The following is a 15,730-nucleotide window of genomic DNA, read 5'->3' on the forward strand; positions in this document are numbered from 1 at the left end:
CCTCCACTTACTGATGGAAGAGTGCTCTCTGCTCCAGTGGTGTCTGCGGGAAGCTCATCTGGCAGGAGTGTAACCCTGACCCCTCTGAACTTGGCTGGTCCTCACAACAGACAAGCCTCTGGGGCTGGGGAGCTTACTGTCAGGAACTGATGGCCCAGGGGCGTTGGACCAAGGAAGAGGCCCTTTGGAACATCAACCACCTGGAAGCCCGGGCAGTCAAATTGGCGTGTCTACAATTCAGCCACATACTCCAGGGTCAAGTGGTCCGCGTAATGTTGGGTTGTCCAACAACACTAGCCTACATCAACTACCAGGGTGGAACCAAAAGCCAGCAAATGTCACAGGAGTTAAATCTTCTTATGGAATGGGCAGAAATGCATCTACAGATGATCTCAGCCTCCCACATCGCAGAAAAAGACGTCAGAGCAGACTTTCTAAGCAGGGAGAATCTGGATCCAGGAGAGTGGGCGTTGTCAGCCAAAGCCTTTCAGCTGGTAGTAGATCGCTGGGGTCTCACATCCATCAACCTGCTGGCTGCATCTCACAATGTGAAGGTTCTCTGATTCTTTAGTCGCAGAAGAGATCAGTTGACCCTGGGGATCAACGCTCTCATCCAGACTTGGCTGGAAGAGGAACTGCTATACGCCTTCCCTCTTGATCCCTTCTGGGCAAGGTCATTTGCAGAATCAAGCACCACAGGTGATTAGTCCTACTAGTAGCTCCAGATTAGTCCAGGTGTCCATTGTATACAGACATGCGGAGACTCATGGTGGAGACCCCCCTGTGACTCCCACTGCACAGGGACCTGCTACAGCAGGGACCAGTCCTTCACGAGGATCAGACTCAATTCTGTCTTAAGGTCTGGCCCTTGAGAGGGCTTGCCTGATGAAGCGAGGATATTCGGCAGCAGTAATTGCCACCTTACTCCGCACGCGGAAATTCTCTACGTCCCTAACCTAAGTGTGAGTCTGGAGAGTATTTTTGAGGCCTGGTGCAAAGAACGCAGTGTTTCCCCCTCAGACGGTCAAAATCCCCCCTATCTCTGGAATTTTTGCAGGACGGCTTGAATAAAGGTTTGACCCTTAATTCCTTGAAGGTCCAGGTGGCAACTCTCTCCTGTTTCAGGGACAAGGTGAATGGAAACCGCCTGTCAGCTCATCTGGACATGGCCCATTTTCTGAAAGGGGTGAAGTACCTCTGACCACCCTTATGGTGGCCGGTTCCCTTGTGGAATCTTAATCTAGTATTGGGGATTTTGGCAGGGTCCTCCTTTTGGCTGCTGCGCAGTCTTTCCTTGCGTTTATTAACCCTGAAAACGGTGTTCCTGATGGCTATGTGCGCAACACATCGCATCTCTGAACTACAGGCATTGTCATGTCAGAAACCATTCCTCCTGATGACTCCAGGAGTGTTACAGCTTCATACTGTTCCATCCTTCTTGCCCAAGGTAGTCTCGGAGTTTTATTTGAATCAGTCCATTTCATTGCCATCCCTAGATAAGCACAAGGTCACAGAAGAATACTGCCTTCTTTGCCATTTGAATGTCAGTAGGCTTTTGGCGCGGTATCTGGAAGTTTCAGAACTGGTCCGAAAGATGGACCGCCTGTTTGTCCTTCATGGTGGAAGGAAGCAGAGTGAATCAACTTTGCGGGCTACCATAGTTCACTGGATTAAGGAGGTGGTCACGGGAGCCTATGTAGAGGCAGGAAAGCCATTACCCTTTCAGGTTAAAGCTCATTCCACTAGGGCTCAGGCAGTCTCATGGCATAAGCTAGACTGCTGTCTCTTGTCGACATCTGCCGAGCAGCAACGTAGTCCTCCTTGCACAACTTCTCCAGGTTCTTTTGCCTGGACATTCAGGCCCAGGAGCATGCAGCTTTTGCAAGGGTGTTGTTAATCGGACTGCAGGCAGCTTCCCGCCCCGATTAGGAGTAGTTTTTGTACATCCCATTGGTCCTGAGTCCATCTGGCTACACGCTAGGAAATGGAGAAATTCCTTACCTGATAATTTCGTTTTCCTTAATGTGGACAGATGGACTCAGCATCCCACCCACAGCTGCCCAAGAACGGTGCCAAGAATTCGCCTGTGGAGTAGATATCGATTCCAAGAGTTTATGGGTGAACTGTCATCCAGTCCCTAGATCAGGGCATCTGTAATCTTACTGGGGTTCAGTGTTTGGTACAGTTACGGTTATCAGTTTTTAATCAAGTTGTTAATCGTTTTTTGGTTGGCTTTTTTTTTTATAGTATTTGAAGAGAATACTGAAGGGCTGAAGTCACAGTAGGGGTGTATCCAGGGTGATGTCAGCTTTGAAGCCTGACTCTTTCTCTATCTGCTGGCCAGGGGAGCATAAACCCATTGATCCTGAGTCCATCTGTCTATACTAAGGAAAACAAAATTAATAGGTAAGTAATTTCTCCATTTCAGTGCCAGGGTTTGGGACTATTAAAGATCCTGGGTGCTATGGCATCAACATTGGAATTAATGCCATTGTGCATCCATGCACTTGTGGCCTCTGCAGGGGGCTCTTCTCTCCCGCTGGAATCAGTTATTGGAAGAGTTTCATCTTCCTCTCCCGTTAGAGGTAGAACCCAGGGACAGTCTTTCATGGTGACTTGCTTGAACCAATCTTGAGCGTGATGCAGAATTGGAGGCACTGAATTGGGTAATAGTTACCACTGATGCCAGCCTCTCCAGTTGGAGAGCAGGGTGTCAAGATCAGTTGGTGCAGGGCCAGTGGTCAAAACAGGAGGCCTAATGGTCTATTAATTGGGTAGAGTCTAGAGTGGTGCATTTCACATTGCTTGCATGCCTGCCATGGTTACGTGGCTATACAGTATGGATCATATCAGACAAAGAATTAGATGATGGCTCAAGAAGCCTGGTAGTTGATTCTCTGGGCAGAGCAGTACTTGGAGCAGTTGGCGTCATCTCATGTTGCCAGGGTGGACAACATTGAGGCAGGTTTTCTCAATCAGAGAAAGTTAGACCCCAGTGAATGGGAGCTGTTGGAGGCAGCACTGTGTCTCATTCACAGAAGATGGGGGTGGGGTAATCCCCATATGGACTTAATGGCGACCAAAGAGAACACAAAGGCATCACAGTTTTACAGCCACCTAAGAGAACATGGTTCGGAAGGAATCTAGATTCTGGCTCTGACGTGGTCTCGAGGGATTCTTCTTTGTCTTCCGTCCGTGGCCTCTGGTGGACAAGGGATTGCTACAGATAGCGACACAGCCGGGCAACATGATCCTGGTAGCTCGAGTGGCCAAATTGACCATGGTTCCCAGATCTGATCAACATGTCTGTAAATGGGCTGCTGAGGTTTGGACGTCTGTCAACTCTTCTCCACCAGGGCCCAATATTTTCAGGTTAGGCAGTTCAATTGTCCTACAGCTTCGCTTCTGAGAAGAGATGACTGAGATAAAGGGGATATTCTGAAGCATTTATTTCCAAATTATTGTGAGCTAGGAGACCACCTACATCCTTGGCGAATGTGTGAATTTGTAGGCTCTTAAAGTTCTGGTCTGCTGTTGACTGAGTGCAGCCTCAGTCTGTCTAGTCTATGGTGTCGCATATTTTGGCTTTTCTACAGGAAGGTTCTGGTCAAGGGACAGGCCTTTAACTCTGAGAGTCCAGGTAGCAACATTGGGTTGTGTCTGGGGTAAGGTGCAAGGGTATCCTGTGTCTGCACATCTGGATGTTATACAGTTCCTTCGGGGAGCTAAGAACTTGTGAACTTAGGTGCAAAACTTTTGTCCATCTTGGAATCTCAATCTTGTTCTTAGAGTTTTAAGTGAGGCTAGGTCTGAACCACTAAAGAGGGCTACATTTAAGGATTTATCTCTTAAAGGGGTTTTCTTGGTGCCTATTCAGCCAGGAGAATTTTGGAGCTCCAGGTGCTGCATGTCGAGATCCATTCCTACAGATGTCTGATTCGGGGATATCTTTATGCATGGTGTCTTCTGCCTAAGGTAGTCTCTGCGTTCCATCTTAATTACAGTGGAGCTTCCAGCTTTTCTGGATTTGGATTCCTCCACACCTCACACAGGGGAGCTTAGGCTCTTAGATGGGAGGCATGCATTATTGAGGTATCTAAAGATCGCTAATGATTTCCATAGATTGGAGCACCTCTTTTTATACTGAGTGGTCCAAAAAAGGGAAGTAAGGCTTGTGCTACAATTGCGTGGTGGCTGAAGGAATCGATCAAGTCAACTTACATTTCTAAAGGGTGCCTGGTGCTGGGAGGTTTAGGGGTGCACTTGTCGTGTTCTCAGCCGACCTCCTGAGCGGAGTCACAATGAGTGTCTCCATATGAAATTTGCAGGGCGGCTACTGGGAAGCAGTTGCACACTTTTTTTTTTTTTTTTTCTTTTTTTATTAGGCATTATCGCTTGGATGTCAGGGTTCTGTCTTCCATGTGCTTTGAGTGTTCTATGAGCGGAATTCTCCAGGTCCCACCCGAGTTACGTGGAGCTTAGGTACATCCCAGGAGTTTGGACTGATCTGGGTACGTACAGGGAAAGGAAAATTGGTTCATGCCTGCTAATTTTAATTCCTGCAGTACTACAGATCAGTCCAGAGACCTGCCCATTTACTTTGGGGGGGGGGGGGGGGGGGGGGGGGAAGAGTCCGCTGCTTGTACTGATGCTTTGCATATAGTGCGGAATTGTTGGAGGTTTTCAATGCTGATCTCTTATGTTAAATGTGGGAAACATGTTTTCCATTGTCTTTTTGTGCAACTTCACCTTTTTCCAGCTCTTTGGAGGGGAAGGAGTTTGCTTAGAAGTTTGCTTAGAAATTTATGGTTGTGTTGTCATCTTGGCTTGGGCACAGGTCAATACTGAAGGACTGCAGGTGGCATCTCGTCTTAAGTAGCAGTGTCAGTGAAACTTTCTCTGTCTCCATCTGCTGGCAGGGAGGCAAAACCCAATAGTCTGGACTGATCTGTAGTGCTACAGGAACAAAAATTAGCAGGCAAGAACCAATTTTCCTATTTTTAGAGTTGCAGTAAATATTTGAATATCCAGCCATACCATTAAAGACCCAGAGAATCTTTAGTGGCCTCCCTTGTAGGTGCTGTTCAGTAGTCAGTCGAGGGTACATGGGCTCTATGGTGAGTGCTGGCCCTGATGGGCAGCTCCCCATTTTGCTGCCAGTCTCTTCTCGCTGGCTGCGTCGTGGGCTCCAACAGATTTTGATTTGTCTTTTTTTCTTTTTTTTTCTCTCTTTTTGTTCTGGGCAGGGGCGATCACAAGCAGAAATTCTACTGGGGTCACAAGGAGATCCTTCTTCCCGTCTTCAAGAACATGTCTGATGCTATGAAGAAACATCCAGAAGTGGATGTGCTCATCAACTTTGCTTCCCTGAGGTCTGCCTACGACAGCACTGTGGAGACCATGAATTACCCTCAGGTTAGCAACCCCTATATCTGCTCCCCCACCACACACACCTAGTCAGCGAGGGAACTATATCAGCCCCATAACACTGTGTGATTGGCCTGCTGTCCTATCGATCATGTCTCTTTGGCTATATGTTATGTGCCAGCTGACCAAAATTTATGGCGAGGTGAGGGAGAGTATGTGCTGGCTGGGGAAGATTTACACTCTTTTTGTGCATAAGAAACCAAGGAGGCTGATATTGAAAAGGGTTTGTCCAGTTTAATCCTAGATTACCCGGAAAAACTCTTGAGATTTAAATTCCCCACCCTGCTTGGTACCGGCTCCGTGCATCTATGTCATTATCAAGAAAGCCAGCTTCTGTGGCGTGTGCAGGAATGCACCAGTGGGCCATTAGTTTGCCTCCATGCAGTTCTGGACATGGTGCAGCTTTCAGGGCCCAGCATGACTTAACTGTTTCTTTGATTCTCCCCCTGGCCCCACCCCACAGATCCGCACCATAGCCATCATTGCCGAGGGGATTCCTGAAGCTCTGACCAGGAAGCTGATCAAGACTGCCGATGAGAAAGGCGTCACCATCATTGGGCCCGCCACGGTAAGAAACGGACATGCCCAGGCTCCCTACCACACGTTGCATACAAGTATGAGACCCTTTCCCAAAGTCTCTTTTATGCTAAGGGGATGCTGGCTTTGCCCAAGATCGGAGCACCTGGCAGAAGCAGGACTTATTTTATTTATATATGAACTGCAATAGTAACTTCAACCTAACAAAATCAACACTTAACAAACAGTTTTATATTGAGAGAATCCGATTACCGCTTATATTGGCACGTTCATAATGTTTTAGCTATCCTAACTAATTTCTATTACTATATGTGCCTGTATGTAAACCGTTGTGATGGTTAATTTACTGAATGGCGGTATAGAAAAGTTTTTAAATAAATAAATGTGGGTCTCTTGGCTCTCTGCCCATGCCCACTCTCCATCAGCCCTACATGTGCCTGGCACAGGGCATGCCTCACGATACAGAGTCCAGAATGAAGGAGGACTTTGTGGCTTTGGTAGGCACAGTGATGGGAACAGATTTATATTTTTTTTTTCTGTCTTCTTCAGAGCAGACCCTCCAGCCTGTGATGTTGAGGGCTTCAGGTTGAATTCTTTGACCCCTGTGTCCCATCTGCTCAGCTGGCTGCTAAAAACATCTTTTTTTTTTAATTTATTTTCTTTGAAGAGTCTATCACATAGATGATTTTGTTGGGTGCAGACTTAATTTACCATCTCCTTTTCTGGGGCCTGCTGTCTGTTCCAGGTTGAGTTCACCTTGGCTTTCTGTTCTTCTTTTTTTTTTTTTCTTCCTCCAGAGGGCCACTTTTAAGATCTCTTGGCAGCAGCTGGAGTTTGACGTATGTCATTACTAGATGGCAAATCATTTTCTACTGTTTAAAAAAAAGCAAACTGTTTAGCAGAAGCAATACTATTTGGTTAAAAATGAAAAGTAAAGAGGGGAAGATATTTGTGAGCCAGGCTCTTTTAATGGGGGTGGGGGGAAGTAATATTGTTGACTTGGAGGAAAGACGCCACCTTTTGGCAGCGGAGGAACCTGTTGCAAGGTGGCTAATAGATCAGTATTCAGCAAAAGAAGATTTCTTTTTTGCTATCTGGGAGAAGTATATTCAGAGCTGCCTGCAAGAGCACAGAGTGCAATCTTAAAGTGTTAATATGACGGTGGTGATGATTAATGTTAGTGTTCAGTGCATTGGAAAAATAATGCAAAATTCTGTGCATCCTAGTGGCAGCATTGGAGGTTTCTTTAGGGTATGGTGGGGAGGATTTTTGGGGAGGCTGAGGGAGGGAGGGTTAAAAGAGGGGTTGGAGCATGATAACATGGTGATGTTTGAATGTTGGCAGGGGGTGGGAGAATATAGAGAATGTAAATAGGAGGTAGATTTTTGGAGATTGGGGGGGGGTCTATAAGTGGAAAGGAAATCTATAAAATTATTTGCACTTTCTTGCTTGATGTGCATAAGGAACAAATGTACATTCCCTGTACGTACCCGGATCAGTCCAGACTCCTGGGTTTTGCCCCCCACCCCCCCCCCCCCCGCCCCTCTAGCAGATGGAGACAGAAGTTTACCAAACAAACTCCGCCTTATATAGGACGGTGCCACCTGCAGTCCCTCAGTATTTCTTTGTCTCCAGCAGATGGTGGAGGTGCAAAACCTACAGTCTGGTTACTTAGTGTAGATAATTTTTTCTTGTGTTGTAGTGATTTGTTAATCTGAAAGGTTGAGTGTTACACAGTTAGAACAGCATATTTTAGCCTAAACCCACATGGTTTCTGAAGGAGTGTGGTGGTCTCCCAGGGGGTTGCCAGGTCCTGAGGGGACCATTCCCCCCCCCCTGGTTTCAGAGGCAGCTGCAGCTGAGAGCTCTGTTGCTGGGTGTATGCAGCACTGGGGAGCCCGGCTCACTCACCCCAGACGGTCCAGGAACCGCGACTGACTGGGCAAGTAAAGCTTGATAAAAATAAATAAATAAATAAATAAGAGTTTTGTTTGCTTGTCTTTCGGTCTCTGCTACTCCTCACGGCCTAGGTGGGGCTTTAATCGCCGTTTGGGCCTCCATGGTGGTTGCAGCGTTTGCGGGCTCTTTCAGGCAGGTTTTTTACGGTTGTTTCCCGCTGATTCTGCTGCGGAGGTCGCCTTGTCATGCGGGCGGTTCGGCGCGCACGCGCGCGCACCCTTGCAGGAAAGGAATTGTGCCTAATCTGTTTCCCGGGGAGAGAGGGAGCTTCCGCGGCCCCCAGGAGGGTAGTTGGGCGCGTTCAAAATGTCGCCGGAGAGTTTTGGGGGCTAGAGTCTCCTTCGTCAGGTCCGTTCCTCTTGAGCGCGGGAACGGGCGCCATTTTGGAAGTTTTCACGCCGGCAACGAGGAAAATGACGCGGTCGGCAGCGGGGGAGGGGAATCTTCCGCCGCCATTATCTCCTCATCCTGCGGCTCCTGAGGGGGGCAAATCGCTGGGAATGGCAGCAAAAGCTGTGGAGGATGGCTCTGAGGGAGTCGCAGATGATGCATTTTCCTCCTTCCTTCTCTTCGGATTTTGTGCCCTGCTGCACCAGGCTTTTGAAGCCAGGCGATCAAAAAAAGGAAAAAAAATGTAATAATATTAACAGCGTCTAATGCTATTGTGATTCAGCCACATGTTCAGCACAATAAGAGGGCCCGGACACACAATAGCGCTGGCTCTGACAGGGGCCGCCGTCCCTTAAGTTCGGTGGCGCCTCAGCCAGCGTCAGAGTCGTCGTTAAGGGAGTCAGACCAGGATGGTTTATGCCTCTCATCCCAGCCTCCGAGGGGGGTCAAAGGGAATCTAGATCAGCCACATGGGACTGTGCGGGGATCTTATACTGTGGTAAAAGACGTACCGAAAGTGGCTCGGCTCTTCAAAGAGGAGATCTGGTTCCCCTTATCCCTGTGATTTTGGGGGGAATCAGGTATTGAGTCATCCTCAATAAGAGTCCATGTTGAGGGCCATGGATCCGGTGTGTTTGGGCCTGTGGGGCCTCCCTACTTCCTTTCCATTTCTTTTTTCTGTCACGTGCTTGTAGTTTCAAGACTGGGACATCCCTGATTTGGGTTTAAATATTCCCAAAGCTTTGGATGGGCTATATCCTCGGCCGGGGGAGCTGCACTCGGAGACCTACAGGACAGGAGGTTAGAGTGCAGCTTAAGTGATTTTTTTTTTTTTTTCAGGCTTCAGCGCGGGGAGCTCGAGCATCTATCTGTGGCAACTTGGCATTGCGTGCAGGCCTCTGCTGGGTTCGCCTTTAACAAGCCAATGCTGTCTATGGTTTTCAGCAGTGTCAGTCCTTCGATTTCTCTGGTTGAGGAACTGGTTGGCGGATCTATCCTCCATGGCACAGCTGGGCTCCCTATCCTTCAAAAGGAAGTTGCTGTTGGAAAGGACTTTGAAGATGTGATCCAATCTCTGGGGGAGAATAAGGGCCATTGATTGCTGGTGGACAGACAGAAGTTAAAGGGCTCTTTCTCGTTCCAGGCCAGATATCGAGGTTTTTGCCATCTAGAGCTCCCAGTACTTCTTTTCGACAGGCACCAAGTAGACGACAGTCCTGGTCCCAGTCTTATTGTGACTGCTGTTTTGCAGACCTGGTAATGCCCAGGCGACTTCCGGAGACAAGTCTTCACAATGAAGGGGCACCGGTCCATTCTTCGGTGCTTAGTTGGCAGACTGTCCCTGGTTTTTTTTTTGTTTTTTTTTTTTTCGAAGAATGGGCCAAGATAACCACGGATTGGTGAGCGCTTACCGGGATAAGTCAAGGTTACGCCTTAGATTTTACACGGCGTCCTCGGGTTCAAGTTTTCATCTCCCCCTGCGGTTATGACTCCAATCGACAAGCGATCCAGGAACCCTTGCAGTGCCGGGTCTACCTGAGAACCATTGTTCCAGTGCCTCCAGAGGTAAGACAGACAGGTCGTTACTACCTTTACTTCATGGGGCCAAGGAAAAGAGGGATCTTTTCAGCCCATTCTGGATCTCAAAATAGTAATCCGGTGTCTGAGGGCCACGGTTTCGCATGGAGACTCTGCCTTGCGCTCTGAGGTAATGACCGACTGTAGAGTTCTTAGCGTCCCTGGATCTCATGAAGGCATACCGGCATATTGGTATCCATTCAGACCACTAGAGGTTTCTGCGGTTTTCGATCCTGGTTCATCAGGTGGTGGCAGCCCATCTCCGCAAGGAGAGACTTCTACTCCATCCCTACTTGGACGGCTGGCTGATTCGAGCGCAATTGGTAGTTTTTCCCCGAGAGGCGATTCATGGAGTGCTCCAGTTTCTGCAGACGCTATGCTGGGTGGTCAATTTCGCCAAGAGTTGGCTGGGGCCAAGTCAGTCCTTGGAATATTTGGGTACTCTATTCAGCAATCAGCGGGGCAGAGTCTTTCTTACCACAGACTGCATCTCCCAGCTGCAAGGTCAAGTGCGAGAACTTAATTGATCAAGCATCCATCCAGGGTTCGTGATTATTTGCAAGTTCTTGGTTCAATGTTTTCCACCTTAGAGCTGGGATCCTGGGCCTTTGCTCTTAGGAGGCCTTTCCGATGGACCCCAGTCCCCAAACTTTTTCATCTGCTTCTTCCACTGACGGATGCAGTGCGGGACAGTCTCGATTGGTGGTTGAGGATGGGCAATTTTGTCCCATGGTGTCCCCTTTGGATGTTCCTGACTGGACATTAGTCACCACGAATGTCAGCCCCTCTGGTTGGGGGGGGCGGTGTGCCGGGGGAAATCTGTCCAGGGATTATGATTACCCTAGGAATCGCAGTAGTCTGTCTATCGTCTGCACACCAGGGCTCTGTGGCTAGCACTACGAGCATTCTGGCCTCGCCTCCATGGGAGGTCAGTTCGAATTCTTTCGGACAGTGAGACTATGGTGGCATATATTCATAGCCAAGGGGGCATCTGGAAGCTCATCCCTTGATCTCCTGGACAGAGCAGAACTTAGTAAGTACAGCATCGTCTCACTTCGCCGGGGTGGACAACGTGTAGCCGGCCCTTTTTTCAACAGTCACCATCTAGATCCCGGGGAATGGGAATTGACTGTCGCTGTATCTCTGCTCTGTTGCGACGCGGGGGGCACGTCCAGTATGGGTTTCATGGCGATGTTTCAGAATGCCACAGCGCCGCAGTTTTGTTTTTTTTTATGGACATCGCAGAGACGAGAGCGGAAGGGGTAGATGCCCTAGTGCTGTCCTGGCCCACTGGGGTTCTTCTGTAAGTCTTCCCGCCTTGGCTGTTGATCAATGTACTCAGGCGATTAGAGATCCATCCAGTAGAGGTCATCTTGGTAGTCCCAGAATGGCTGACATGTTCCTGGTGGGCAGACCTCCTCAAATCTGGTGGTAGCGTGACCACTGCGGTTTCCAGTTTCTTCCAGGCCTGCTGCATCAAGGGCCCGTTTGTTTGAAGGAAGTGGGCTGCTTTTGTCTAACTGCTTGGCCTTTGAAAGGCACCGTGGTCTTTGGTCTTTGAAAGGCACTGTTTTCTTCACAAGGGCTATTATTCAGCTGTAGTGGCTACGCTCCGAGGGTCGCGTGAGCCTTCCACTAACATAGCAAACGTGTCAGTTTGGAAGATTTTTCAGCTTAGTGTCTGGACAGTGAGGTGCTACCTACCTGGGCCTCAGTGTCAGCGGTGTTCAGTTTTTCTTCCATCTGGACTGACCAACAGCTGTCGGGTAGTTCTGTTAGAGTGCAGGTGGCGGCTCTTGATTGTTTGCTTGTGTGGCACCGGGCAAGGAGTGGTGTTAGCGGCACATCCGGAGGTGGTTCATTTCCTAAGAGGAGCAAATCACTTCTGAGCTTGTCCAAAGGGCGACTTTGAGGAATCTTACCTTGAAGGTAGTTGTTTTCTAGTGGACATCTCTTCGGCTAATAGGCGCTTTGCTGTTCAAAACTCTTTTTTGCGGATTTCGCATTTGGTGGTTTTCATTACGGACAGTTCCTTCTTTTCAACCGATCGGTGGAACTACCGGCCTTCGTGGAATTAGTCTCCTCGGATGCTTTGTCTAGGGACTTGCGGAAACTGGACAGTCGCAGAGCACTGCTGCATTGTCTGGAGGTTGCAAATGCCTTTCGTGAGTCAGACCATTTTTTTGGACTATGAAGTGGTCTCAAACGGAAACGGCAGGCTTCAAAGACTAACATAACTCACTGGCTGAAGGACGCTTTCGCTCAGCCTCTTTGTTCCGCGGTGGATCTCTTCCAGTGGGGCTGTGGCGGCATTCTGGGTGGAGTGTCAGATGGTTCACCGCAGGAGCTTTGTCAGGCGGCTTCTTGGAAATCCTTGCATACTTTTGCGAGGCATTACAGTCTGGTTGTCCAAGCACTAGCTTCAAGAGACTTTGAAGGCATGCCTTGAGCGGGTTTCTACGGATCCCATCCCAGGTAAGGAAGCTCTAGTACATCCCAAGAGTCTGGACTGATCCGGGTACGATCCTGTAGTACCACGGATCAGTCCAGAGCCCCGCCCACATGGAGGTGAGCGAGAGTCCGCTCCGTTGGTTTTCTTTTGTGCGCTTTCAGATCTGCAGAGATTTTCGTTAATAGTCCTCAAAAGAGGCTACAGGTTGCGTTCCTGCCGAATTACGTGCTCTGGTTGTTTTTCTCTTCCGTGTTGAGGAATTGTAGTGCGTAGTTAGGCTGGTTTGTTGGGAGCCATTCTGCTTTGACATTGAGTAATAATAATATAAACCGTTATGATGGCTCTACCGAATAACGGTATATAAAACTCATCAAATAAATACTGCCGGACTGTAGGTGGCACCATCCTTTATAAAGCAGAGTTTGTTTTGTAAACTTCTCTGTCTCTATCTGCTAGAGGCGGGGGGCAAAACCCAGGTGTCTGGACTGATCCGTGGTACTACAGGAACGAAAATTATCAGGTAAACTAATTTTCCTTTGAGTTATCTGTTTGAGCTTTTTATTGAAAAACTATAACCAATATACAAAAGGCAAACTGGGTAAATGTGCTTTCGTGCCAGTGAAGGTCCTGCTGTTTGCCTTCCCCTAGGTTGGTGGCATTCATCCCGGCTGCTTCAAGATCGGAAACACAGGGGGGATGCTGGATAACATCCTTGCTTCCAAACTTTATCGGCCCGGGAGCGTGGCCTACGTTTCTCGCTCGGGGGGGATGTCCAACGAGCTGAATAACATCATCTCCAGGACCACGGATGGGGTGTATGAGGGCGTGGCCATCGGTGGCGACAGGTGGGTTCCAGTAGGGAGGCGCTGGTGGATGCACGCTGTTTCCAGTAGAACAGAAGTAAATGATTTTCCACTTCTCATCTTGCAAGGCTGAAATCCACCCACCCCAAGGGCTATGCTGGTGAGATGCAAGAGGTTCTCCCCTAGCTGAGCTCCTCGGAAGGCTCTCTTACTGCTCATCTTCTCCCCCTCCCTACCTTTCCAGGGGCTTCCAGAGGTGATTTTTTTCCCCCAACTTTAAAGGTTCAGAACAAGAGAGATCTTCCAAGAAAATCTATAATCGCCTTGAAATAATAATGAGAAAAATATTTAAAAAGGGCAACAGATGCTGATTTTCTGTCAAAATACCTTGTTAAGTGCTGAGTTAAATTTAGGAACGAAATCTACCTATTCTTGTTCATACCCCAGATCAATCCAGACAAATGAGTTTTGCATCCCTATCAACAGATGAAGGCAAAGAATAAAAACTTTTCAGGCACTACTACTTAACCGAGAGTGCCACCTGCAGTCCCTCAGTATCTCTCTGTCTCCAGCAGATGGTAGAGATGCAATCCTGCAGTCTAGAGTTTACAAAGTAAAATAAAATAAAGGAGAATGAGAGAGCACGACTGATTTCAGGGAAGCTCCCTGAGGTGTTAGGTTCCTTCATGGGCCATCCCTCAGAGCAGGACGACCAGGAGGGTTGGAGATCTCTGAAGTGGCTCGGCCCTCAGCATCCAGAGGGGGTGACAGCCACGGGTCCTGGTTCCCTTGTGCCCTACAAGGCCTTCTCTTCCCCAGTCAGCATCCAGAAGGAGGGAAATATTTATTTTCCTAGTGTGTAGCCAGATGGACTCAGGACCAATGCGTTTATGCTTCCCTGCTAGCAGATGGAGACGGAGTCAGGTTTCAAAGCTGACCACCTTAAATACATCCCTGCAGTGACCTCAGTCATTCAGTATCTCTCAGTCTTCATGCAGATGTGGATTGTACCTTGCCTATCGGGAACACAGTACTATTTAGATGAGGAAAATTTACCTTCAAATTTCTACTTTTAAATTGGAGAAGATCGCGCCCACTCTCCTGCGGTGATACCTAAGGGTCCCGCCCCCATTTGAGAATTCTTGAGGCAATTTCCGAGATCCCTCAGAGGTTGCCTTGGTCTGGTAGCCAGTTCCCGGCGTGGACTTTGCTGCTGAAGCAGCTGAAAGGCAATGGGTGCAGGAAGCTGAGCGTAGCGGTGACAGCCTAAGCTCTCTCCCAGCCCCCTCAGCTGGAGACCATCTCTGTACTCGGCGGATAAGCACTGAGCCTAGTTAAGTAGAGAAGAACTCTTATCCAGAGACGTTGAAGGGTTTCGGTAAGTCTTTCCTTTGGTCTCCTTTCTCGACGCGCCATATCGATGTCGTTCCCAACCCCGATAGGGCAAAGGAAGGAGGTTTCCAAGCAGGTTGAGCGATTTTTTTCCCCCCCCCCCCCCCCCCCCCTCCCCAGGGGCTAGGCCCCACTTCAGGCTCGGTTGGCACTCCATGTGGCAGGCTGCAGTGGCGCCATCTTGCGCGCTGTTTTGTTGCGGCGCCATTTTCCTTCGGTATGTGCGGTACGGGCCAGCTCTTGTGCGCATAACCGCGTGCATAACTGGCCGCTCAGATTTACGTGTGCTGAGGTGGGCCTGTGCGCACTCGAGAGGCACTATCTTGCTGAATGCACAAGCTACAGAGTATTATGGCCCCAGCAGCAAAGCAGCTCAAACAATACTCCCTTTTGTGTTACCTGCCATATTAGGGCTGCACAGCCTGACCTGCAATCCTTCCTGTGTCAGCACTGTGAGGAAGCCCAGGGAGGGCTGGACTCTCAGAACTTTTCCAAGTCTGGCCCCTCCTAGTCAGAGGATGGGTCAGCCACGACCTTATCTGGCAGCACCCCGGACCTGAGCAATTCCGGGGCGGCTACCCCCCCCCCCCCCCCCCCCCCCCCCCCCCCCCCGGGAGAGGGCAGTTCAATGGCACCTACCCCAGTTCCTCCTGGGCTAAATATGGACCCAGTGGCCTTCTCTTGGTTGGATTTCTTTCAGGGCCTACAAGCCTTTGTTCAGGTGCAGTCGGCTACTGCCCCTGCCCGGCCAGCTGGTAAGGCCTCGCACTGCCAGCCCTATCAGCATGCCTCGGGACATGCCTTGCCTCACTAAGGGTATCCCTGACAGGGACCCGGACACCAAGGACGACTAAGGGGATGCAGATTCATTGGAGGATGGGGAAATCCCTCCAGGCCTGGAGCCATACCGGACCATGCTTCATTTTTCCACAGAGATGAATTACCAGCCCTGGACTCCCAGACCATCAAAACCCTAGGAGTTCCTGGCATGGACCCTGTTTCGGAAGCAAGGAAGAATCTCATCCTGGTGTCTCTATGGAAAGCCTCTTGCTATTTCCCGATGCTGGAAGCCATCCAGGAGTTGATTGACCTGGAATGGGATGCTCCGGAGGCCAGTTTTAAAGGAGGTTGGGTCCTGGAGGCCTTATACCCTCTGGACCCAGCAGCCAAAGAACATCTGCGTTTCCCGAAA

The 15,730-nt window shown here is 49.3% G+C and overlaps 1 protein-coding gene across 2 annotated transcripts in view; it reads left to right on the forward strand.

Moving 5' to 3' along the window:
- Positions 1–15,730, forward strand: part of ACLY (ATP citrate lyase) — a 95,120-nt gene that overhangs the window by 55,338 nt on the left and 24,052 nt on the right. For both annotated transcript variants that reach the window (XM_029572130.1, XM_029572131.1), the window contains 3 exons: positions 5,247–5,415; positions 5,891–5,995; positions 12,992–13,188. In XM_029572130.1, the coding sequence (XP_029427990.1) occupies positions 5,247–5,415; positions 5,891–5,995; positions 12,992–13,188 (471 nt within the window). The remainder of the gene's footprint in view (positions 1–5,246; positions 5,416–5,890; positions 5,996–12,991; positions 13,189–15,730) is intronic.

This window comes from Rhinatrema bivittatum, chromosome 12 (genome assembly GCF_901001135.1).
Source record: "Rhinatrema bivittatum chromosome 12, aRhiBiv1.1, whole genome shotgun sequence".
In the NCBI taxonomy this organism is placed as follows: Eukaryota; Metazoa; Chordata; class Amphibia; order Gymnophiona; family Rhinatrematidae; genus Rhinatrema; species Rhinatrema bivittatum.